The sequence below is a fragment of the Chiloscyllium plagiosum genome, chromosome 32 (assembly GCF_004010195.1).
Source record: "Chiloscyllium plagiosum isolate BGI_BamShark_2017 chromosome 32, ASM401019v2, whole genome shotgun sequence".
Taxonomy (NCBI): Eukaryota; Metazoa; Chordata; class Chondrichthyes; order Orectolobiformes; family Hemiscylliidae; genus Chiloscyllium; species Chiloscyllium plagiosum.
Genome location: NC_057741.1, coordinates 43,360,878 through 43,386,745, shown reverse-complemented (window position 1 = coordinate 43,386,745; position 25,868 = coordinate 43,360,878). Strand labels below are relative to the sequence as shown.

The window sequence follows — 25,868 nt, the reverse complement described above, 5'->3', positions numbered from 1 at the left end:
TCCAGAATTTGCCCGCCTATGAGATCTTCAGTTTCTCTACTGCTATTAGGTGGTCTGTAGAAAACCCCCAATGAGGTGGCTGTTCCCCTGCTGTTCCTAACTTCTACCCATTTAGTTTTATTTTCTATGTTTGCTTACTCTGTCCTTTCCTGTTCCACTCTGGATATCGTTATCCAAATATAAGCCCTGAAATGTCATATCCTCTTGATTTGTCTGCCTACATTTCCCTCTATCAAACCATCCCCTTCTCCAAACAGTTTAAAGCTCTCTTTACAGTCATGGTTATTTGATTCATCAGGTCACTGGTCCCAGCAGAGTTCAAAGGAAGTCCATACCACCAAAACAGGTCCATCCTACCCCAGTGCTGATGCCAGTGCCTCCCAAACAGAAACCCAATCTACCCACACCAACCTTTCAGCATACGTTTAACTCTTTGACTTTATTAACTTTACACTAGTTTGCCTGTGGCTCAGGTGGTCATCCAGAGATTATAACCCAGGAGGTTCTGCTTTTACATTTAGTCCTTACCTGTTCAAAATCTTTCAGCAAAATCCTCCTTCTTAGTCATATCAATGTCATTGATACCAATGTAGACAACAACTAGATTCCTCCCCACTCTCTCAAGTTCCTCTTCAGCCCTGAGGAAATGTCCTTAACCCTGGCACCATGCAGCCTTTGGGACTCCCACTCACAGAGAACTGTATCTTTCTTCTCAATTATTATTGTTCCCTACCACAACCAAGTGCTTATTTCCTGTGATGCCCTTGAATAGCTGCCTGTACCATAGAGCTGTGGTCAGTTTGCTCAGGTTTCCTGCAGTGCCCACTCATGTTTACACAGTGTGTAAGAACCTTATAACTAATGGACAATTGTTGGGGCTTGGCTGTCTGAACACTACCCCCAAATCCCTAGATCTGTCTCAGCTGCAGTTACACCCTTCTGTCTCTGATCACACACCGATTTTGAATGACCTAATGTAATGGGTGTGACCACCTCCTGCAATGTGCAGGTTACTTGCTCCTTCCCTGATCTGGTAAACTGGCTGCAGCTCAACTCCAGTCCCTCAACTTGGATCGAAAGTTCCTCAAGCTGCAACCAAATATTTAAAGTGTAACTGCCAAAAGACTTTCCATCTCAGATGTTTTCTCATGTTCACTTTTGCAAGTGCAATAAAAGAGCAGAGTATTATTTAAACATAATATCACTGTGGAATAGGGAGCTGCAGAGGGATTTGGGTTTTCTAGTGCCTGAGTCACAGAAACACTAGTAAGCTTGTATAGCAAGTAACCACAAAAATTAATGAAATTTTATCCTTTATTATGAGAGGAATTGAATGTAAAATAGGAATGTTATGTTTGAGTTATATAGGCCACATTACGAGTATCACATGCAGTTTTAGTCTCCTTATTTAGAGTCATAAGGTCATACAGCACATGTCTATGCCCACCATGTCACTGCTGACAAACAAACACTGAACTACACTAATCCAATTTACCATTGCCCGTTATCCCCATGACCAGTGCTCATCCAGATGCTTCTTAAATAGTGAGAAATCTGTCTCCACCACCTCTCAGGCAAAATGTTCTATATTTTTACTTCCTCAGATTTCCTCTAAACCACCTACTCCTCACTTCAAATGGTCTTGGACACATCTGCCAAGATGAGAAGATTGTCATGATCTACCCTGCCTATGGCTTTCTTCACTTTGTACACCTCAATCAGAAATTAATCCCCTCCCCACCCCCACTCCCTCCCACCAACCCCCTCAGTTACCACTGCACCAGGGAAAACAAACCCAGCCTATCCTCATAACTGAGACATGCAACATCCTGGTGAATCTCCTCTGCAACCTCTCCACTGCAGTCAGTCCTTCTGATAGTCTGGGAACCAGAACCATACACAGTATTCCATCTATAGTCAAACTAATGTTTTATAAAGGGACAACAAGACTTCCATGATTCTATAATCTATGCACCAGCTAATGAAGGCAAGCATCCTGTGTGTTTTTTTCCCCACCCTGTCTCCCTGTGCTGACATCTTTAGGGATCTGTGGACTTGTATACCAAGTCCCTTTGTTCCTCAGTACTCCCTAGGGACCTACCATTCATTGTGTGTATCCATCCCTTTTTAGACCTCCCAAAATGCATCATCTCACACTTAACAAGATTAAATGCCATTTGCCATAGCTCTGCCCAATTTACCAACTGATTAATATCAGACTGTAGCCTGAGACCACCCTTCTCACTGTCAACATAGAACATAGAACAATACAGCACAGAACAGGCCTTCGGCCCATGATGTTGTGCCGAACATTTGTCCTAGCTTAAGTACCTATCCATGTACCTATCCAATTGCCGCTTAAAGGTCACCAAAGATTCTGACTCTACCACTCCCACAGGCAGCGCATTCCATGCCCACACCACTCTCTGGGTAAAGAACCCACCCCTGACATCCCCCCTATACCTTCCACCCTTCACCTTAAATTTATGCCCCTTGTAACACTCTGTTGCACCCGGGGAAAAAGCTTCTGACTGTCTACTCTATCTATTCCCCTAATCATCTTATAAACCTCTATCAAGTCACCCCTCATCCTTCACCATTCCAATGAGAAAAGGCCTAGCACTCTCAACCTATCCTCGCATGACCTATTCTCCATTCCAGGCAACATCCTGGTAAATCTTCTCTGCACCCTCCCCAAAGCTTCCACATCTTTCCTAAAGTGAGGCGACCAGAACTGCACACAGTACTCCAAATGTGACCTAACCAAAGTCCTGTACAGCAACTCCACCTATCTTCGTATCATCTGCAAATTTACTGACCCACCCTTCGACTCCCTCATCTAAGTCATTAATAAAAATTACAAACAGCAGAGGACCCAGAACTGATCCCTGCGGAACTCCACTTGTAACTGGGCTCCAGGCTGAATATTTGCCATCTATCACCACTCTCTGACTTCGACCGGTTAGCCAGTTTTCTATCCAATTGGCCAAATTTCCCTCTATCCCATGCCTCCTGACTTTCCGCATAAGCCTACCATGGGGAACCTTATCAAATGCCTTACTAAAATCCATGTATACTACTTCCACTGCTCTACCCTCATCCACATGCTTGGTCACCTCCTCAAAGAATTCAATAAGACTTGTAAGGCAAGACCTACCCTTCACAAATCCAAACAACACCATCAATTTTTGTGTCATCTGCAGACTTACTAATTAAATCTTCTTTATGCATATCTAAGTCATTAATGTGGATAACAAACAGCAAGGCTGCCAGCACTGATCCCTGTGGTACACCGCTGGTAAAAGGCTTCCAATCAGAAAAACAGCCCTCCACCATCATCCTTTGCCTTCCATTTGCAAGTCAATTTGGATCCAGTTTGTAAAGATGTCTTGGATCCCATAAGTTCTTACTTTTTGGATCAGCCTTCTTGTGGGACCTTGTCAAAGGTCTTACCGAAATCCATGTAAACTGCATCAATTGCACTACCCTTATCAAAATATTTCATCACTTCTTCAAAAATCCCCATTGAATTAGTCACACAGGATCTCCCTCTAATAAATCCATGCTGACCATCCTTGATCAACTCCTGCCTTTCCAAGTGTTGACTAATCCTGTCCCTCAGAAATGTTTCCATTAATTTCCGTCACTGATATAGATTAGTTGCTCTGTAATTACCTGGCCTATCCCTGCTGCCCGACTTGAACAAAGGAACTGCATTAACTATCCTCCAGTCATGTAAGATCCTGAATGATCTTGACAAAGTGAATGTGGAAAATAACTTTCCAGTTGTGGGTGAGCCCAGAACTAGCAGACACTGTTTTAAAACTAAGGGCCACCCTTTAGCACAGAGATGAGAAGAATTTGTTCTGTCAGAGGGTCGTATGATTTTGAAGGTTACTATCTCATAAGATGGTGAAGATGAAGTTATTTAATATTTTTGAGGTGGAGATGGATTGATTCCCTTGTCTAACTAGAATCTATGGTTATTGTAGGCCGATGGTGAAGTGAAATGATTGATTATTTACCTGTAATCAGCTTTAGAATAAACAAATGTAGTTCTAATCACTTATTCTAAGCATGATGGGATTTGTAACCATTTCTACACAAATGTAACCAAGAATGCAAGTTGTTAAGCTAAAGAAAGTTAACGCCTTGAAACAACAGTCTGGGGGTGATATGGGAATGGGGATGAAACATTGTTAGGCTCGCAGTGATAACAAATCCCAGAAATGACAAAAAATGTGAAAGGAACATCTACAGGGCTGATCATTGACAAGGCTGATGTAACGTAAGTGCAGAAAATCAATGACGTGAACTGTAAAAAAAATGTAATGAAATGGGAGCATTAAGACTATAAAATGTCATGCTGACACATTAGAGAAAGATCTGGACTGACTTTTACCAATTGTGTCTCTGAGAAAATGCTGATAAAATAAAGTCTGTACTTAGTGAACCCAGGATTCAAAGTATTTCTTAACCTCAACAATCATAATGTGGTATCTGAAACAAAAACAGATCTTATTGTATATCGGAGCAGTATCTCAGAACCAACTCTACTCTAATTTATATGTTCACATGTTGCACTCTCCAGTGAATTAACCTAACTGGAAATATCTGACGGGACAATTCAGGTTCAGAGGCAAGACACTTGCATTTGAGTAGCATCCTAATGTCTACAACAGAAGCTGTCATGTGGTCCTGGGTTTGGGGCATGAACAGAAACGACGCGCTTTATCAAGAGTCTTCAATCACAACCCCATCTTGATCTCTGGATTAATCACCTCAGTGTACAGAAAGATGCAAGGGATTAAGAAAATGCAGAAGTTTCAAAACCTGCAGCATTTAAATATTCCACGGGTCAATCCGCTGCTGTTACCCAGTGATCTGTGCTTGTGGATAATGGCCACAGTTCTGTCAGCAAATGTAGTTCAGAAGAAGTTAACCACATTTATCATGAAGCAATCTGACAGGAAATTCAGATTTTTCAAAACCTGAATTTCACTTACACAGAAATGCAAATGTGGTCAGCACACAGTGCCTGGTAAAGCGATAAGGTGGAAGGAGGCAGCTGCTCCCGTGGAGAATGATTGACAATGGCGCCACATAAACAAGGTCAAGTGTCAAAGATGTCACTGCTCAAGAAATTAGACCTTAGAAAAGTGGAGAATGTAGAAAAATAGTTTAGTAGTTTTGATTATTGAGTTGAAGCTATGTTGTGTTTGAATTAATAAAGTTAGGTAGGATAACGGTACATCCTGAGTATGTGCACATTCTCAAGAAATAGCTTTATAATAAACACTGAAGGCTCATTAATACAACTATAAAAAAATAATCTCAATAGCTTGTACAAATCACTAACTTTTATATTTTTAGATTCTCCTCATAAAACAATCCGAGTGTATAAAGTACAATTTCCATGGGAGAGGACAGGCATTTAGCGAAATAAATATTATCAGAGAAAATCTTTCCCAAAAATACATCATTTAAAGTGTTGATTATAAAACACTGTTTAACAGTAAACACTGACAAAGTCAACATTTCAGAAAAAGGAACATATTGTGGATGAAATAAAAAACAAAATGCTGGAGAAACTCAGCAGGTCTAGCTGCACCTGTGGAGAGAGACAGAGTTTATGTCACAGGTCAATTACCTTTACTCAGAACTGCCTCACTCTTTATTTCCCACAGGTGATGCCAGAACTCCCACGCATTTCCAGTATTTTCTGTCTTTATTTCAGATATAGTCAGTTTACTGCAGAGGTTTTATGTTCACATTCCAGACAAACTGTACTATTGCACGTTAACTGTAACAAACTCAGTAACATGATGGTCCTGCATGCTACTCAGCTAATAGTTACACTAGGTACTGACATTTCAACCTGCCTTCTTTAAGCAGAACCAAATCCCAGAGTCTTTGGCACAATGGTACTGGGGAGAGAATGTGCTGAAATATATTAAAATATTTTATCTCCCACCAAATTTTTAACATTGGTTGTACAGAGCTACAGCAATAAGAGTTCTAATTCCCTGCATTGGGAATGAGATGGGGCCAGCAGTAAATGTGGAGAGGTTAAAATTATAACTCCATTAGAGGCACTTTCATAATCATTAATGAGTTTGTGGCTGAAGCAATAATATAACAAATCTTAATCCTGAACCTTGAACCTTGAACACTTTGGAAACTCAATGAATGACCCAGCAGAGGAGGAGGCCATTTGCTCCATCATACCTGTGCTGAAATTATTCAACTTCCTTTTTCTTGAGGGCAGCGATGAGGGCATTGCTGGCCAGGCAGCATTTATTGTCCATCCCTAATTGCCTAGAGGGCAGTTAAGAGTCAACCACATTGCTGGTGGAGTCACGTGTAGGCCAGATTAAGTAAGGATGGCAGTTTCCTTAGTGAACGAGATGGGTTTTTCCAACAATCGACACTGGATTCATGGTCATTGCTAGATTCTTAATTCCAGAATATTTATTGAAATCAAATTCCACCATTTGCCATGGCAGGATTTGAACCCAGGTCTCCAGAACATTACCTAGATCTCTGGATTAATAGTCCAGCGATAATATGGATTCTAAATTCCCAGAATCTGCAATACTGTAGACTGTAAATCATAACTACATTAAAGTAAGTAACAAAACTGAAATATCTCAGTGGTATAGCTAAAATAAAGTTGCTTTGTTGTATATGGAAAATGCAAATGATGTAGCACTTGATGTGTAACAATCCAGTAATACTGTCCATTTAGATTAGATTAGATTACTTACACTGAGGAAACAGGCCCTTCGGCCCAACAAGTCCACACTGCCCCGCCGAAGCGCAACCCACCCATACCCCTACATTTACCCCTTACCTAACACTACGAGCAATTTAGCATGGCCAATTCACCTGACCCTGCACATCTTTGGACTGTGGGAGGAAACTGGAGCACCCGGAGGAAACCCACGCAGACACGGGGAGAATGTGCAAACTCCACACAGTCAGTCGCCTGAGGCGGACATTGAACCCGGGTCTCTGGCGCTGTGAGGCAGCAGTGCTAACCACTGTGCCACCGTGCCGCCCTAACAAAGGAGGGAGCGCGCAAGCAGTCCTGCACTACTGTAGAACAGAAATTATCAGAAATTGGAGAAGAACCTGACCAGACTCAATAGCAATTAAGCAGCAAAGATTCTTCAAAAGGAGCTTCTGGGAGTGAGGTCCTAATGGTGATACAAATATAATATGTGACTAAGTGACATACCGGGTTTTGCGATGCTCAATATCACAGTTGTTTATCCTTGAGAATGGTCACCATGTTAAAATTTTTAAAAACTACTTTTTACATTTATATAAAATTATCAATTGTAGATTTTCTGAGCAATCTTTTGTGTGAAGTTATTCTCTTCCTCAGACCTGAGTCCAGCTACTAAGCTTCCAAGGACCTGCACTTAGTGCAGACATTGTTTCCAGCCTCCTTGAAAACTTGCACTTGTACAGTGCATTGGTGCATTCCGAAAGTATACAGCAAGATCTGCTGGACTTGACATTGCACATCTTCCCATCTGGAGAAACTCTCTGGAACTGAAAAGATATAAATATCCATCAGATTCTGTCAGGAAGATACATGGCAATGTTTTCAGAATCTCTTAAGACATTGGTTTAGGAGTGAAGGATGACATTCTCACACAGAGGGGAGATCAACCTCTTGAATCCAGCACAACACCAAATCTCCAAAAGCAGCAGCTCAACACAGACCCACTATTTCAGGAGAAGGGCAACCAATTCACAGACAGTGTCACCATTCTGACCCCTAAAACCAACTCAACAATCCCATCAGCTTCATCCTGTCTCCCCCTCTTTCTCTACTCCTCCCCATAATCCTTGTGTAATTCTCTCTCCATTACACTTGCCTCTGTTTCCCTCTCTCTTTCTCTCCCCATCTCTCTCTGCCACACTTCTGTCTCTTTCTTTCCCTCTCTCTATCACATGAACCTCTGTCTTGCTCTCTCCCTTTCACTATCTCTCATTCTCTCCCCCTTGTTTTCTGACACACTCTCCCACTATTTCATTCTCTGCCACAGTTCATGCTTCTTCTTAGTGACAGAAATTCAGCAGATTAAGACTTTGGACCAATCAATGACCTACATCTGATTGACAAGTGAGTGATTTGTTCACAGTCCAGTCAAACACTGCAATTTCTTTGAAATCAACCAGTAACTATGTTTTTCCAGAGCCTTTTGCCCAATCCCTAGCGCTGGGACATTCTGTGGTTTATCTCCGTGGTCTGGGTCGACGGCCTCATTGAAACAAAGACAGGTCTTCCCATCCTGTTAGCAAACTAAGGTGCAGTAAATGCTTGAGATCATGGGCAACAGTGTGTGCCTTAGGGTTTACTCCAGACTGAGTTAAAGAGTTAACCACAGTCTATTCTATCGGTACCAAATAGTTAATCAGAGAGTGTGTCAGGATCAAACATGTAAATTGCTTACTCAGCTTTAAGTGCACAATTGCTGCTGTTTTGCCAACTGTTAGTGACCAGACATTCAGGCGTTGAATGGAATGAACGTCATCAATCTTTAACAGAGCATCACGGAGACGATGAACATCAAGGTGTCGTGGAGTTCCTGGGAGAGGAAGAAACCGATGGAAAGTCACTTTTAGAGCAAAATACTCCCTGCTAAATGGTTCCATCAAATAATTCAGCCCAGCACAAGTTCTCAACACACATATTAAGCATTAAGCCTGCATCTTCCTGGATGTGCTAGATTTAAGTCAGACATTTACCCTGGGATCACGGATGGGGATTGTACATTGATTTAGGATAAAAGGAAAACTTCACAGAGTGAGAACAAATATTAGACACTAGGTTAAACAGTTCTGATGAGATAATGCAGACTGGTTGTTTAATCTCATTCATTTTGAAAAGCATCTCAACATAATATTTTAAATACTGTGGAAAATAGTGCTTTCCATAGGAACAGAGATTACAGACAAGCAGGCCAATCAGTCCATTCCTGATGAAGGGCTTTTGCCCGAAATGTCGATTTTCCTGCTCCTCGGATGCTGCCTGGCCTGCTGTGCTTTTCCAGCACCACTCGAATCCAGACTCTGGTTTCCAGCATCTGCAGTCCTCACTTTTGCTGTTCAGTCCATAGCACCACTAGAAGTGCTAGATCTTTGACAGGAAGTATCTGATTCTAGCCATTCATCTGCATTCTTCCTGTTTATTCTGTTTATCCCATTTTTTATAAAAAATCACCTCTGTACGTGTGTGAGTGAGTGTGAGTGTATATGTGAATGTGTGTGTGAGAGAGTGTTTGTATGTCTCTGCATGTGTGTGTGTGAGTGAGTGCGACTGTGTGTGTCTGTCTGTCTGCGTATGGGGCTGTGAGTGAGTGTGAATGTGTGTGTCTGCATCTGTGTGAGTAAGTCTATATGTGTGAGAGTGAGAGAAATCTACCACCTACTCTTCACTCTTTTACTTTGCGGAAACTTAAATCAAAACAATGAGTGGATATCATTACAGTATTTCAGTGATTAATTTGGGGGTAAGTGCAGAACAAAAGGGAAAATTGGGAGAGGTGTCTCACAGACTAGTCAGGAATACTCACAGAACAATACCTTACAGACAATGTGCCAGACCCCATCATCATCATCCCTGGATATGTCCTGTCACATTGGCAGGGCAGACCCAGCAGAGGGGGCGATATAGTGGGATATAGTCAGGAGGGAGTTGCTCTGGGGATCCTCAACATTGACTTTGGAGTCCATGAAACTTCATGGCTTAAAATTAACCTCCTGCTGATTAACACGTACTGCACCCCTTTCTCCCTTTCAGAGCATGACTCTGAACTCCTCCATGTTGACCATTTGGAGGAAGCAATGAGGGTGGCAAAGGGCATAGGATGTACCCTGGGTGGGGACTTCAATGTGCCCCATCTGTGTGTTCTTCTATTAAAGGGAGTAGTTTTGAAATTCTGGCAAGGTAATATTAGAAAGAATAATATTCAGTAACTCATCTGCACAGTCCTCAGCGCGGAGAGAAAACTGGAATTGTTCTCCTGATGTTGCAATCCAGTGGGTAGCTGTATGATGGGACACAGCCACATCTTGATCTCTGATGCTAAAAGCAGACATTTCTTTTTCCAACATGGGGAAATGATAAAGCCACATCCATCAAATGCCTCAAACACCACATTACACTGACCCTCCCTGTAACTGGGCAACTGGAATCTGGAGGGAATATCACACTGAAACTCATACCTTCCAGGAAGATTAAACCAGTGTCACGTAGGATTCGAAAAGTTGTGCACAGCACCAGGAAGGAGAAGATGTAAGTGCAGATTGGATCAGCGATCTTGTACAAAGGCTGCAAGAGTGGAACGGGAGAATGAGAGCATTCACAGTCATCAGGGACTTTCTCACAGAGACAGAGTTCGTGAAGTGATCCACACCTACCCCAACATTCCCCACCTCCTGACAGTTCCCCACAATATCACCCTAACCCCATCAATGAAAGCCAATTTTAGTCACTTCATGAAGAGAAGCCCCAAAGGCAGATGAAGACTAATTTCTCCCATTGGTGATAGATTGAGAACCAAGAGAGTACAGATTGAAGAGGTAGGTTCCTTGCTCCTTATGATTTTAAATGCTTCACCTGGATTTACACTCAGCCTTCTCTTCACCAGGGAGAACTGTCCTAATTTCTCCAATTTATCATCAGAAGTGAAGCACCTCACCTGTGAAACCATTCTCTTAAATCCCATCTGCACTCAATTCAATGCCTTCACATTTCCCTAAAGTGCAGCACCTGGAACTGGGCACAATATTCCAGCTGAGGCTGAGCGTCTTCATTATCAACATAATTTCCTTGCATTAGTATTCTATGGTCCTACTCACACAACTTAGATTCTGTATGTTTTACAGGTATATAATCCATTATCCAAAATTCCAAAATCCGAAAAGCTCTGAAATCTGAAATGCTTTGCATGGGAGTCTAGGGCGTCATTTTGGTGTACGAGCAGGTGACCCTACTCCACATCCACTCGAACCATGTCACTCAGATGTGACATGGCGGCGTGGCCCAGTACTGGCAGGCATCAATTGTGTGTCAGCGCTCGTACTATTCACACGTGCGTCTGCTATTAGGTAATTTTTAAAAGTTTCACTGTGAAAATGTCATTTATTCTGAAACACGAAAAGTTCCAAATTCCTAAAAACAACTGGCCCAAGGATTTTGGATAAAGAATTGTGTACGTGTATAAACCTGTCCTGCCACCTTCATCAATTTACATACATCTGCACCCAGCTCTCTGCTCCTGTACTCATCAATAAGATTAAATTTACATAGTTTGTACATAAGCCAAAAGAAATTTCTTCACACAGAATGTGGGAGGCTATTGAAGTCATGCCAAGACTCAAGATTAGATTAAGGAAGGGGATAATGAAAAATAATTAGTGATATGTGAACAAGGCAGATAAATATGATGGAGATAGTTCACTCATTTGGACAGTACAGGGTAACATGAACAATATGGACTGAATGGCCTGGTCCCAGACTATAACCTCTATGTGTTTACTCAGAATATCAAGGTTGAGCTCCCCTGGGTATAGTAAGTCTGTTAGACAGAACATAGAACAGTACAGGCTCTTCGGCTCTCAATGTTGTGCCGGCCTTTTATCTTATGCTAAGATCAAACTAACGTACACACCCTTCCATGTGCTTAAAAAGAGTCATTTAAATGTTCCTAAAGTATTTGACTCTACTACCACTGCTGGCAGTGCATTCCACGTACACACTACTCTCTGTACTTACCTCTGACATCTCCCTTAAACCTTCTTCCAATCACCTTAAAATTATGGCCCTCGTGATTTCTGCCTGGGAAAAAGTCTCTGGCTATCTACTCTATCTATGCCGCTCAACATCTTGTACACCTGTATCAAGTCACCTCTCATCCTTCTTCACTCTAATTAGAAAAGTCCTAGCTCCCTCAATCTTTCTTCTTAAGACATGCCCTCCATTCCAGGCAGCATCCTGGTCAATCTCCTCTAGAACGTTAAAACTTGCACATCTTTCCTCTAATGAGGCGACCAGAATTGAGCACAATATTCCAAGTATGGCCTAACCAGGGCTCTACAGAATTGCAGCATAACCTTGCGATTCTTAAACTCAATCCCCCTGCAAATGAAAGCAAACACACCATACACCTTCTTAACAACTCTATCAACTTGGGTGGGAACTTTGAGGGATCTATGGATTTGGACCCCTCAAAGGAACAGATCTATGGATCTGTTCCTGCACACTGCCAAGAATCCTGCCTTTAATCCTGTATTCTACATTCAAATTTTATCTTTCAAAGTAAATCACTTCACACTTTTCCAAGTTGAACTCCATCTGCCACTTATCAGCACAGTTCTGCATCCCGTTAACGTCATGTTGCAACCTACAACAGCTCTTCACACTATGCACAACTCCATCAACCTTCATGTCATCAGCAAACTTACTAACCCACCCTTCCACTTGCTCATCCAAGTCATTTATAAAAATCACAAAGTGCAGAGGTCCCAGAACCGATGCCTCTGGAACACTAGGGGTCAACAAGCTCCAGGCTGAATACTTTCCATCTACCACTACCCTCTGTCTTCTATGGGCCAGCCAATTCTGAATCCAGACAACTAAATTTCCCTATATCCCATGCCTCCTTATTTTCTGAATGAGCCTACCAAGTAGAACCTTATCAAACACCTTATTAAATTCCATTCCTGAAGAAGGGCTTATGCCCGAAACATCGATTCTCCTGTTCCCTGGATGCTGCCTGACCTGCTGCGCTTTTCCAGCAATACATTTTCAGCTAAAATCCATGCACACCACATCCACTGCACTACCTTCATCAATGTGTTTTGTCACATCCTCAAATAATTCAATAAGGCTTGTGAGGCATGACCTGCCCCTCACAAATCCTGTCTCTCAAAAACTTCTACAATACAGAGTAAAATCCTCCATTACCATGTTCCGACCCAAACTTAAGAAGAGTGTATTTCCAGTCCCAAAGGAGATAATATTTGTCTCATTTCAGTGATATTAATTCAAGGAGAATGTTATTTGTGAGTATCTCCAAATTTTTGCAAGGTTTGTGAAGGTTTGTAGTTCAGGTTGAGGTTTAGGGTGTAGGTTTGCTCGCTGAGCTGTAGGTTTGATATCCAGACGTTTCATTACCTGGCTAGATAACATCATCAGTGGCGACCTCCAAGTGAAGCGAAGCTGTTGTCTCCTGCTTTCTATTTATATCTTTCTCCTGGATGGGGTTCCTGGGGTTTGTGGTGATGTCATTTCCTGTTTGTTTTCTGAGGGGTTGATAGATTGTATCTAGATCTATGTGCTTGTTTATGGCGTTGTGGTTGGAGTGCCAGGCCTCTAGGAATTCTCTGGCATGTCTTTGCTTAGCCTGTCCCAGGATAGATGTGTTGTCCCAGTCGAAATGGTGGGTTTTTTTTTCCTCCGTGTGTAGGGCTATGAGAGAGAGGGGGTCGTGTTTTTTTTGTGGCTAGCTGGTGTTCGTGTATCCTGGTGGCTAACTTTCTTCCTGTTTGCCCTACATAGTGTTTGTGACAGTCCTTGCATGGAACTTTGTAGACGACATTGGTTTTGTCCATGGGTGTACAACCCAGGAACACCATCCAGGACAAACATATAACCTACACCCTAGTAACTCCAAATGCCAGACACATATACCTGACAGACCAATACAGCTGGCAGATCCATATAGTTGGCAGAATTGTTGCACGCCCACAGCAGATGCTGTGGATTAAATACAACAAGTGAGCCATAAATGTGGGGATTAGGAGCAGCAGGAGGTTATTTGCCCCTCGAGCCTACTCCACTGTGCGACAGAACCGCTGGCAGGCTGGATACTGAAAAGATGTGACCCCCTGTGGAACAGACCAGATCTCAGGCATAGAGATTAAGGTGGGGATGAAGAGAATTTTTGTTTCCTGAGAGAGTCATAAGTCTTTGGAAGTCTCTTCATCAGTGAGTGCTGTGGGTGACAGCATTGAATAATTTTAAGGCAGAGTTAGATAGATGCTTGACTAATGAGGAATTCAAAGGTTACCTGGAGGAGGTTGGAATGTGATGTGAGGCTATAATTAAAGGAGACACATTTCAAACTGGTTTCATTAAAGAGATTTGGGAGGGTCAGAGTTAGGAAAACATTTAGAAATGCATATTTTTCTTTCAGTTCAGCCTCTGAAAGCAATACTTACTTTAAAGCGGATGATGTAAGCAGCCACCAGGACACCAACACTCTGCACCAGGTCCCCAAGGGCATGGATGAAAGCAGCTCTGACAGCAAGGCTGTCCATGTTGTGACTGTGCTCTGTGTTGTTCCTCTGATCTCCTCTAGCAACATGTTCTGACTGGCAGTGAGAATGGGAATGCATGTGACTGGACTGGTTCAGCAAAACTCCCATTCTGTTCAAAAAATACAAAGAATAGAAACAGTAAAGTACTTGTAGCTGCAGAGAACAATCAGGTAGAGTCAACAACTGTGTTTGTACTGGGCTCCAGCTTTCTTACTCTGTACTTTTGTACTGTGAACAAAAGTAAGACACCACTCAGAAGCCGAAATCTTAAACAACGTGCAGTTCTTGGAAGCAGGTGATGTTTGCACTCATATCTCAGGTAGTTTTGGGACAATAAACTACAGTCTCTGATGTCAGAGGAATTTTAAAATTCAACTCAACAACAAGACTTCATTTTAATCTCAATATGCCACTGGTGTAACAGCCTGGAGTATGTGTTTGAACTCATAACCTTCTTACCCAGACTCACTTTTATTTCCAAATATCATTTAATAAAATGCTCCAAACAAATTCAGGTTTTTTCATTGCAGGAACAGTGGGCAGTGATCCTGTACCTGGTTTATTAGTAAGCATTTCCCATTCTACAGGACATGGGAAACAGCAAAATTGATTGCTGGCCTGGACACAGGAAATCACCCGGGCTCCTCTCAAGTAATCGCACAGTCTATGTCGAACTCCTGGTACTGCGAAATATTGGGTTTCAACTATTCAGTAGGACATCCTTGTGATCCACCACTTAGGACAATATGACAGAGATTCCCTAACATGGGCCTTTTTGGGTCCAAGCCTGGATTTGTTTGGCAAGTAATGGTAGAGTGTCCATGAGGTTCAAAGTTGCAATGACTTCACCCATTTCTGGGGGTGAAGGTACAGAGCTCAGGGCATCCACATTGGCTCGGTGCCTCCCTAGACATGTTCCAAGGTATATTCGTAGGCAGCTAATAGCAATATCCCCCAGCACTGAATCAGAGTTTATACAATGAGAGAAATCACCTGTCTTCCTTGAACAGCAGAGGTTTGTGATCAGTGACTATGGTGAAATGTTGACTGTAGACATACTGACGGAATTTATTCACTGTGAGTACCATGGCCAAACCTTCCTCCTCATCTGGGCAGACTTTTTTCTGCCCCTGTGATAATTCCAATATGTGACAGTACCGCCGTTATCCCACTGGGGGAGGTGTTGTTCATTAAAATGAGTGGTCTCAGCAAACATAATGTTGACAAACATATTTGTTGACAGTGATTGTTGTTTAATGTTTGCAAAGGCCTTTTCTTGTGGCATTTACCACAAATATTTCAGATTTTATTTTAGCAGACATGGAGAAGTGGCAGCAGGGTCACCAGATTAGGTATGAATTTCTCATAGTGATTTATGAGACCCAGAAAAGGCTTCATGTTTCTTCAAGCTGGAGGCCTTTTTATGCCTTTTGATTCTCTTCAACATTAACCCTTGTTAACCCTGTACCTGAGGAACATTACCTCATTTACCTGGAAGCTGGACACAGTGAAGACTTACTCCAAACTCTCCAAATGTTCCTTTGCAGTGGCTCCTGAGGTTAGAATATCATCTGCATAGACTGCCTTCCTGGGCACCCCTTGGAGAATGTTTTCCATTTCCTTCTAAAAGATGGCTCAAGTCAAAGACACCCAAAAAGGGAAGTGTACTCATACAGTCCTTCATGAGTATTTATAGTAACATACTTCCTGGGTGACAACTCAAGCTCCATTTGGAGGTAGGTGTAATTATTGTTCAGTTTGGAAAATATGTGACTCCCACCCAACTTTACAACCAAGACTTCTCTGTGTGGCATAGGATATGTGTCTAAGCAAGAAGCTCTGTTGACCATTAGCTTTTAATCTTCACAGATGTGGACTGAGTTGTCAGGTTTTAAAACTAGGACTACTGGTGTGGCCCATTCAGCAACCTTTACAGAGTGTATGATGCCGAGTTCCTCTACACTTTCCAATTCAGCCTCTATGTTGGTGCTGAGAGCACCAGCTGTACCTTGAGGTACTTGGGTCAGGCTTCTGGATCGACATGAATCTTGGTCCTGGCTCTTTTTATCCTCATGAGGCCCTTTTGAAAATCTTCGGGATTCTTTCTTAAGACTTCACACAGATTGCCAGTGCCTGTTTTAAAGATTTCTTGCCAATCTAGGTGTATTTTCTGTAGCCAGTTCCTTCCTGAAGTGTTGAAACCTTGCCCTTGTATCACCATTAAAGGGAGTTAGACTGTCTATTGTGTAACTGGGATTACCAAGCTCCCAATAATAAAGGCTGTCCAATCTATGTGGCTGATCTAGCCTTGGTGTCTCACAGGTTGAAAGGCAAGATGCCCCGTTGGAGTTTCTGAAAGGTTTTCTCCCCAACAACAGATACAATGGTGCCTGGATCTACCTCCATGTCTCTTAAGGGTGGTTACTTACCTGGAGTTTTATCTTAATTGAGGCCATTTTGGGAGCAGTGATGTAATTTAGCTCTGTCAATTCCTCATCCTCAGTCTGATTTATTTGCTTGTCTTGAGGTGACTTTGTCCTTTGACCCGGGCAGTATGTATTTTGCCTGTTTTGATCGCCTTGTCTGGGAAGGACCCTATGATCACACGTGCAGACCGGACATTCCTGCTGCTCACTGTATGTGGAGAATCATCCCATCCAGTTCTGGAACCTCATAGTCTTCAAACTCAATTGCCCTTCCCTGGTAACAAACAGCAGCTGTGAGGATTATCCCACTGGGCACTTGGCTCAATGTATGGGTGGTCACTCACGATAGGGGATTGTACCATCTATGGGTCCCTGAAGCTCCTGAGTCACTTTATCTGCATTTTCACCAGAAAGAGTCAGTTCTGTTGCTTCCTTGTGGTCTGGATCTGGTTTGGTGAGTTATCTCCTTTGGGTCACAATGTTATTAATTCCACAAACGAAGTGATTCCTTAACATTTCCTGCAGTGCTGACCCAAACTGTCTGTGTCCTGCTAATTTCCACAGTTTTGTCAAGAATTGAGTACCTGACTCCCCAGGAAGTCTTTTTACCGTATTAAACCTGTTTGCCTGTTAAACCTGTTTACCGTGTGAAACCTGTTTGCCGTGTGAAACCTGTAAGGCTAGAGTACAGCAGATAGTTTGGCCTCAGAGTAGTTCATTATCATATCTATCAGTTCATCAAAGGAATTTAATTCCTGGTTTGTGGGTAGGTTAATCTCTTTATGATGCCGAAACTCAGGGCCCACAAGCGGTGAGGAGAATGACTTTTTGTCAGCGATTCCCATCTATTCAGTTTTCTCAGAAAAGTATTTAATTCTTTTGGCATAAGATTCCCAAGCAGCAGCATTTCCAATATTTCCCCGTCAGAGTCTTACCGGGATTTTTGAAAATCTCGGCTGCCTGAAACTTTTTTTTCAGTCTCATCATGATTGTCACAACTCAGGAAAACCGACTAGAAAGGAACTGCAAAATAGAGTCACTCCTCACTGTGTACATTGACTAGCCCCAGCCTGGGACAGACAGTTCCACAGATTCATCCCAAGGTCTGCTGTTTTTAAAAATTCAACTTGTTCAGCGCTGTTATTACACACTTCCCAAGCAGATGGGACTTGAACGTGGGCCTCCTGGCCCAAAGGTCTGAACACTACCACTGTACCTCAAGCCCCTCTTCACTCTGCATATTCTTATATCCCAAAGCAATGGCTCTGCCTTATTCTGTACTTCAGCTGGGATTTAGCACTATGTTTTCTGTTCATTACCTGTCGTTCCTGAGAGTGGGTTAGTGGTATCCTCTGTTACACTGGTATGCAATGTTAGTCACTAGTTATTTCAATCAAGTTGTTCAGACATGTCTGATGGGAATTCAGGTGGGACTTGAACCCTGGGTCCCCTGCTCAGAGGTAGGGACACTATTACTATGGCACAAGGGCCCCTGATGGGTCTGCGTTTTTATATTTGGAAGTCTTATTACAATGAGTCTGCTCTATAAATATCTTTGAGCGACTTGTTTGGGGATGTTTCTACACACCTCTGGAACCTGGATCTCCTGGTCCAGAGGTAGGGACTCTACAACTATGCCACAAGAGGTTTCTGCGTTTAGTTGCCACTTTGATTTGGCTTCTCAATTCTTCCTTTCTCTTATTTTCTAAACAACCCTGTCCAGCAATACTATCACATACCCCTCAAGCAGATGTGACTTCAACCCAGACAACCTGCTTCAGAGGTAGGGACACTACCACTGCTCCACATGAGCCCTCTAGCCCTGTTTTTTTAAAATGTATATCTGAAAATGTTATCAAACACAACCAAACGCCTATCCCAGCACCAGCTCACCATGATTTTCTTTTCATTTTTAACTATTAACCATCATCAGTAATCACCTGTGCAACCAACTAGACATTTACAGGTCGTTCTGCTATAATGTGCGTTTTGTTAATGCGAATTCGCTATTACACGATTGATGAACTGGGGACACTTTTTATAGAGTGAATTTCTAAAGTGTGAATTGGTTATAGCTCGATTCCAACCCCCATTTGTTTAAATGATGCTGCTATTACGCGATTTTCTTATAACATGGGGTTGCATGAGAACGGAACTACCACGTTACAGCAAAACAGACTGCACCTGCAAAGCAAACCCTCAAATGTGAGGGAGGGGTTAGGGAGAGAGAGGGAAGGGGCAAAATCAAATTGGAATTGGAGGGGAAAATAAAGTACTGTATCCCCTGCAGGCATTGACAGCATCAGTGGGCACCACATGCTTCCTCTCCAATGTCACCCTGGCCTGTCCACAGATTTCTGAAGGTGGTAGATAAGGTTAATAGGGCAGTTAAGAAGGCATATTGGACAGTTGTCTTTATAAGTTGAGGCATAGATGATAAGAGCAGGGAAGTCATGTTGGAGCTGTACAGAACTTTGGTTTGGCCAGAGCTGGATGCTGTGTACGTTTACTGGGAGGCAATGGCCTAGTGGTGTTACTGCTAGACTGTTAATCCAGAGACCCAGGTGTTCTGGGGACCCAGGTTTGAATCCCAACATGGCAAATGGTGGAATCTGAATTCAATTTTTTTTAAAAACTGGAATTAAGAGTCTAGTGATGACCATGAATCCATTGTTGAGTGTTGAAAAAACACATCTAGTTCACTAAAATTCTTCAGTGAAGGAAACTGCTATCCTTACCTGGACTACATATCACTCCAGACCCATAGCAATGTGGGTGACTCTTAACTGCTCTCAGAGTAATCAGGATTGGGTAATAAATACTGGCCTAGCCAGCAATGTCCTCATAATGGGAATGAATAAGAAAAAAATGTTCTGGTCTCTACACTGTAGGAAGGATGTGATGGCAGTGGAGGGGGTGCAGAGGAGATTCACCAGGATGTTGCCTGGGAGGAAGCATTTCAGCAGCAAAAAGAGGCTGGATAGGATCGACTTATTTTATTTATAGCAAAGAAAGCTGATGGGGAAGCTGACAGAGGTCGATAAGATTGTGAAGGGCATGGATAGGATGAAAAGAAAATAGTTGTTCACCTTAGATGAAGGGTCAATAATGAAGGGGCGCACTTTTAAGGTGGAAGGCAGGAAGTTTAGAGACAAATTTGAGGAATGTTTTTTTTCCACCTAGAGAATGTTGGGGAGCTTGGAGGCACCACCTGGGAGGGTAGTTGAGGTAGAAAAGCTCACAATGTTTAAAATGTTCTTGGATGAACATTCCAGGCTTTGGGCCAAGTGGGACTAGTGCAGATTTAACAGAGTTTTGCTGGTACTCTATGGTTTGATTACTCTATGGTTTGATTACCTTATTAAAACATACTTGATCCTGAGGAGACCTGACAGGGAGGTTGCCGAAAGGATTTCTCCTGTATGGGCAAGATTTGTTCAAAGGGACACAATGTCTTAAAAAACAAAGCTCTCCCATTTTAGATGGAGATGCAGAATGTCTTTTCTTTCAGAGGTTGAAAGTCTTTGGAACTCTCTTCTCCAGAGAGGAATGGAAGCAGAATTGATGAATATTTTTAAGGCACGGGTAGATAGACTCTTGACCAACAAGAAAGGTTATCCAGGTAACTGCAGGAATCCGGAGTTAAGATCACAATTGGATCTTGTTGAATAGTAAAGCAGGGTCAGGGGCTTGTATATTTATACATAATAACATGATTTTATCTTGGTTTCACCAAATTGTGGTTAATTCTCTGCAAGGCAATATTTTAAGCTTGTCTTTGAATTGAGTCTCAATTGGTTTGCTCAAGAAATACTTAGAGTGAAGCCATTTGAACAGATCACTTCCTACACTCTCCACCTACTGCACTCTCCCCTCAATCCCCTGCCTCAGCTCTGCCTCCCAATGGACTAAATGGCCTTGTTCTGGGCAGCTCATACCAGTCCAAACCAAACTGTGCACTGAGCAGAAAAACAGGACAGCTACAAGCAACTGCTCAGGAATCCAAAGGAGATTTAGTTTTAACGTTACATTAATATATCCTGGAGACATGAGAATGATACTGAGACTGTTTAAAGCAACTATTCAACTTACATGAGGTTCACTGCAACTCCAATTCCGGCGATGATGATCATCACATCTGCTTGGATCTCAAAATCCTGGTGTATGGTCCTCTGTACTGCTTCATAGATGAGCCCAATAGTCACAGCATAGATCAGCATTACACTGAGCACTGCAGCCAGGGCCTCTGTGCAGTATACAACAGAAGGACCACATCAATTTACAGAAAATTAAACAAATAATGCAATCAAATCACAACAGTATCAACACTAGGATGGCACAGTGGTTCAGTGGTTAGCATTGCTGCCTCACAGCACCAGGGACCCAGGTTCAATCCCAGCCTTGGGTGACTGTCTGTGGGGAGTTTGCACATTCTCCCCTTATCAATGATGATTTCCTCCCATAATCCAAAGATGTACTGGCCATGGTAAATTGCCCATAGTGTTAGGTACATTAGTCAGGGGTAAAAGTGTAGGGGAATGGGTCTGGGTGGGTTACTCTTTGGAGGGTTGGTGTGGACTTGTTGGGCTGAAGGGCCTGTTTCCATACTGTAGGGAATCTAAACTTGGAGAAAGTGAGGACTGCAGATGCTGGAGATCAGAGCTGAAAATGTGTTGCTGGAAAAGCACAGCAGGTCAGGCAGCATCCAAGAAGCAGGAGAATCGACGTTTCGGGCATGTGCCCTTCTTCAGGAATGAGGAAAGTGTGTCCAGCAGGCTAAGATAAAAGGTAGGGAGGAGGGACTTGAGGGAGGGGCATTAGAAATGTGATAGGTGGAAGGAGGTCAAGGTGAGGGTGATAGGCCAGAGTGGGGTGGGGGGGCGGAGAGGTCAGGAAGAAGATTGCAGGTTAGGAAGGCGGTGCTAAATTCGAGGGATTTGACTGAGACAAGGTGGGGGGAGGGGAAATGAGGAAACTGGAGAAATCTGAGTTCAAATCTAAACTAGGCTTGCATAGAAGACAGAGATATTACAACAACCACCAGCATAAGAATGAAGGGGCCATAGTATAGGTAACATCACTTGACTGGTAATCTAGAATCAAGGTTAATGTTCTAAGGACCATGGGTTAATATTCCACCAAAGCAGAAGGTAAAATTTGAATTCAAAACCCAGCTCTGATTGTGTAAAATCGCATCAAATTGAATAATGTTCTTTCGGGAAGGAAATCTACCATCTTTACTTGGTCTGGCCCACAGTGACTCTAGACCCACAGGAACTCTTAACTGCCCCGAGCAATTAGGCATGCCCAATAAATGTGATGTAGCTAGAGATGCCCTCTTCCCATGAATGAATTTTTAAAAAGTAGTCACATCATAAGCATTTAATAGAACAGCACAAGCAACAGGTCTCTATCCACTGCTTATGAAAAGAGTTGAGATGGTACAAGAATAACTAGAATGCTTCAATAATCAGATATGGAGCCAAAGACACAGATGTGGAGTGGGGGTAAGCAATAAACAGAATGAGAAAGATGGGCTGAAGTCAATATTGAGCATTGTAAAGGAGGTGTAGGGAGGATTTGAGCTATTGGGAGAGGCTGAACAGGCTGGTGCTGTTTTCCCTGGATCCCTCGGAGGCTGAGGGGTGACCTTATAGAGGTATACAAAATTTTGAGGGGCATGGATAGGATAAATAGACAAAGTCTTTTCCCTGGGATCAGGGAGTCCAGAACTAGAGGGCATAGGTTTAGGGTGAGAGGGGCAAGATATAAAAGAGACCTAAGGGGCAATTTTTTTCACACAGAGGGTCGTATGTGTATGGAATGAGCTGCCAGAGGAAGTGGTGGAGGCTGGTACAATTGCAACATTTAAAAGGCATCTGGATGGGTATATGAATAGGAAGGGTTTGGAGGGATATGGGCCGGGTGCTGGCAGGTGGGACTAAATTGGGTTGGGATATCTGGTTGGCATGGACGGGTTGGACCGAAGGGTCTGTTTCCGTGCTGTACATCTCTATGACTATATGATAGAACATTTCAGAACTGGAGTTTCGAATATAAATGGTTAAAGGTCATAAATGGTAAGCAGAGTCTGGATCGTGGAAAATTTGACTGAGGAAAGCTGAAGGCATCAGATAATCAAATGTCTTGGCACAGTCTGAAAATACAAAGTGTGTTGCCAATCTTTGGTACTACATTGATCCTTACACAACACTGTGTCTTTTTATCCATGAACAGCAAACCCTCTCCTAAGGTTTTAGAGAAATTGTATTGTGTACTGGATGAAAGTTACTCAGCACTGAGCTTCAAGTGTACACACTTAGTCCAGTTAGAACTGCTTTCCTTCTGAGTTGCAGGTTCAATGTGCAGACTAACCCAACCGTGATTATTGTCTCTCTCTTGCCAGTGCATGATACAAAGTTCAGACAAAGATTCTATGCTGACTCAACTCATCACAGAATGTGGCTCCCGTAATGATTTTCAGCTGCTTTACTGCCACGCCAACTCCTCTTCATAAAACTCAGCTACAAAGCCGTGACTTGATCAGTGCAACATTGAACCGAATAAAAAGTCATACAATGATCCAGCAAAAAAAAACTGGGCCATTCTGCCCACTGCACCTGTGTGAACCTTTGAAAGAACAAACTGCTTCACAAAATAACTCAGTTATTAAAGGGTAAACCTTGAAGATGCAGGATTTTAGACTAAACAGGCTCATAATTCAATTTATAGCTGTATTGCCAAGAGAATTTGGGAACATTTCACAAATTTAATATCCCTGTAATTCAATATTCTGGGGTCTGGGGCTCCCATTCAAACATCCCAGGAGCAATTACAGAGGATCATGTCCAGTTATGAGATGGTGATGACTGAGCAAAGTGTTTCAGTTCATTGAAACCGATCCTGTAATCTCTGCATCCCTGCAGCTGTACGTGAAATGACTGTAGAGTTTCTCTCCACTCCTCCAAGTCACAGTCTATTCCTGGTGCTGAGCTCTCAGTGAAAATAGTCTCCTGATGTGATGTAATTTATTAATTAGATGGTCATCCCCAACAACAACAACTTGTGTTTATGTACAGCACCTTCAATGCCATTAAGTGTCCCAAGATATCTATATATGAACAAGGAAAAAGAGGAGATCACGAAGCTCTTCAAACCTGCACAAACATTCAGTAAGATCATGGTTCTACACTCCTGCAAATTCTGATGGGTTTTGCCCCCTTGGAAATCAAGTATCTATCTACCTCAGCCATAAAAATATTTAAAGATTCCGTATCCTTTTGAGCAAGGGAATTCCAAAGACTCTCAATCCTCTCAGAGGAATAAAGTGTTTCCTCAGCTGTCTTAAATGGGTGACTCCTTTTTAAGCTGTGACCACAATTCTAGATTCTCCCACAAGAGGAAACATGTTTTCCACAACCATCCGGTCAAGTCCCTTCAAGATCTTCATGCTTCAATAAAGTCATCTCTGACTCTTCTAAACTCCAGAGATACAGGCCTAGTCCATCCAGCTTTTCCTCAAGGTAATCCACTTATTCCAGATACTAGTCTAGTAAACCTTTTCCGTAAGACCAAAGGACACAGGAGCAGAAATTAGGCCATTCAGCCCATCGAGTCTGTTCCGCCATTCAATTATGGCTAATAAGAAAATTAAGAAAAGAAAATTACAGCACAGGAACAGGCCCTTCGGTCCTCCAAGTTGCTCAAGCCCATTCTCCCCACTTTCTCCCTGTAACGCTTGAGCCCCTTTCCAAACTGCTTCCAATAGCTTTAACATCCTTCTGTAAGTATGGTGACTAGTACAGTACTCCATATGTGTACAACTGAAGCATAACATCATTACACTTACATTCAATCCCCTCATAATTAAATATGACATTGCAGCAGTTTTCCTGATTACTTATTGTACCTGTATATGAACCTTTTGAGATTCATAAATTAGAACACACAGGTCCCTCTGCATCTCAAGAACTCTGCAATCTCTTACCAATCAAGCAGGGAAGCTTGGTCAAGCTTCTCAAATGTTGTTGGAGTTGCACTTATTCGGGCAAGTATGGAATATTCCATCACACTCCTGACTTGTGCCTTGGTGGACAGGCTTTGGGGAATCAAAAGGTAAGTTACTTGCAAAATAATTCCCTGCTTCTGACCTAGTTTGTGAAGGAATGTTCATTGTTTAAAGAAACAAAAATATAAATGGTCAATTTCTGTCCAGTCCTGAAGCCAATACACACCCATCATTCCTCAAACATTCAGTCCCTCTCCTCCACATCTGTCAATCTATTCTGCCTTTTACTTCCCACCTCTGGTTTTCAGAACCCCCTGAAAATTCTTCTGTTTTACTGGCCTTTCTGGTCAGTGTTCATTTTGCCCCTGTGTGGTGTAAATACTGGGAGATCCAGTTCTATATTTGTGAGGAACTACAATCAGGCTGCTCCATCAGGAAATCCTTGTCAGCTGGACTAAATATCAGCAAACACAATCATAAAATAAACTTTCTGATGCTTACAAGAAAAAAAGAATACTGTAGTCTTTCTAACCCACCAAATCTTACTATCGATCGAAGCCTTTAAAAAAAACCTTGAACAAGCAATCACTGTAAAAGCAGTGTCATCGAGAGAAGGGAGAAATTCACCTCACATACCAAACCGGTGCAAGCCGAAGGTAAATCTGCTGCTTGGAGGCCTCCCAGCAAGGAACAGTGCGACCAAGGAAGCAGCAATTCCAAGGACATCAGCTAGCGTGTGAACTGCATCAGTCATAACTGCCAGGCTGTTGGAGAGATATCCTCCTATAGTACAGCAAAGAAAGAAATATTTAGTAAATCCAGGCTGAACCAAACCAGGAGTGCAGATATCACCAGCCACAGACTGGAAGCTTGAACAATTAGTGTCTCATTAGGATGATAGGGCAAGCAGAATGTTTGGGTTAGATGTCCCTTCTTGTTACACACTGGAACTTCCTTTGATGTTTTCCCTACCTCCAACATCCTAACCCTTACTCCCCCACCCAAACACTTTCCTACACTTTGTAACTGCAGATGACTGGAACAGATATCTCAGAAACTGAAATTGCTGGAGAAACTCAGCAAGTCTGGCAGCA

At 42.5% G+C, this 25,868-nt stretch overlaps 2 protein-coding genes across 5 annotated transcripts in view; both read right to left on the bottom strand.

Moving 5' to 3' along the window:
• Nucleotides 1-25,868, bottom strand: part of spata5l1 (spermatogenesis associated 5-like 1) — a 121,185-nt gene that overhangs the window by 16,090 nt on the left and 79,227 nt on the right. The window lies entirely within an intron of this gene.
• The window catches only part of slc30a4 (solute carrier family 30 member 4), a 29,252-nt gene continuing 10,373 nt past the window's right edge, over nt 6,990-25,868 (bottom strand). For all 4 annotated transcript variants that reach the window (XM_043674562.1, XM_043674563.1, XM_043674564.1 and 1 more), the window contains exons 3-8: nt 25,411-25,557; nt 20,859-21,012; nt 14,242-14,449; nt 10,243-10,348; nt 8,469-8,603; nt 6,990-7,560 (exon numbers count right to left, since the gene is read on the bottom strand). In XM_043674562.1, the coding sequence (XP_043530497.1) occupies nt 7,406-7,560; nt 8,469-8,603; nt 10,243-10,348; nt 14,242-14,449; nt 20,859-21,012; nt 25,411-25,557 (905 nt within the window). In that variant the 3' untranslated portion in view covers nt 6,990-7,405. The remainder of the gene's footprint in view (nt 7,561-8,468; nt 8,604-10,242; nt 10,349-14,241; nt 14,450-20,858; nt 21,013-25,410; nt 25,558-25,868) is intronic.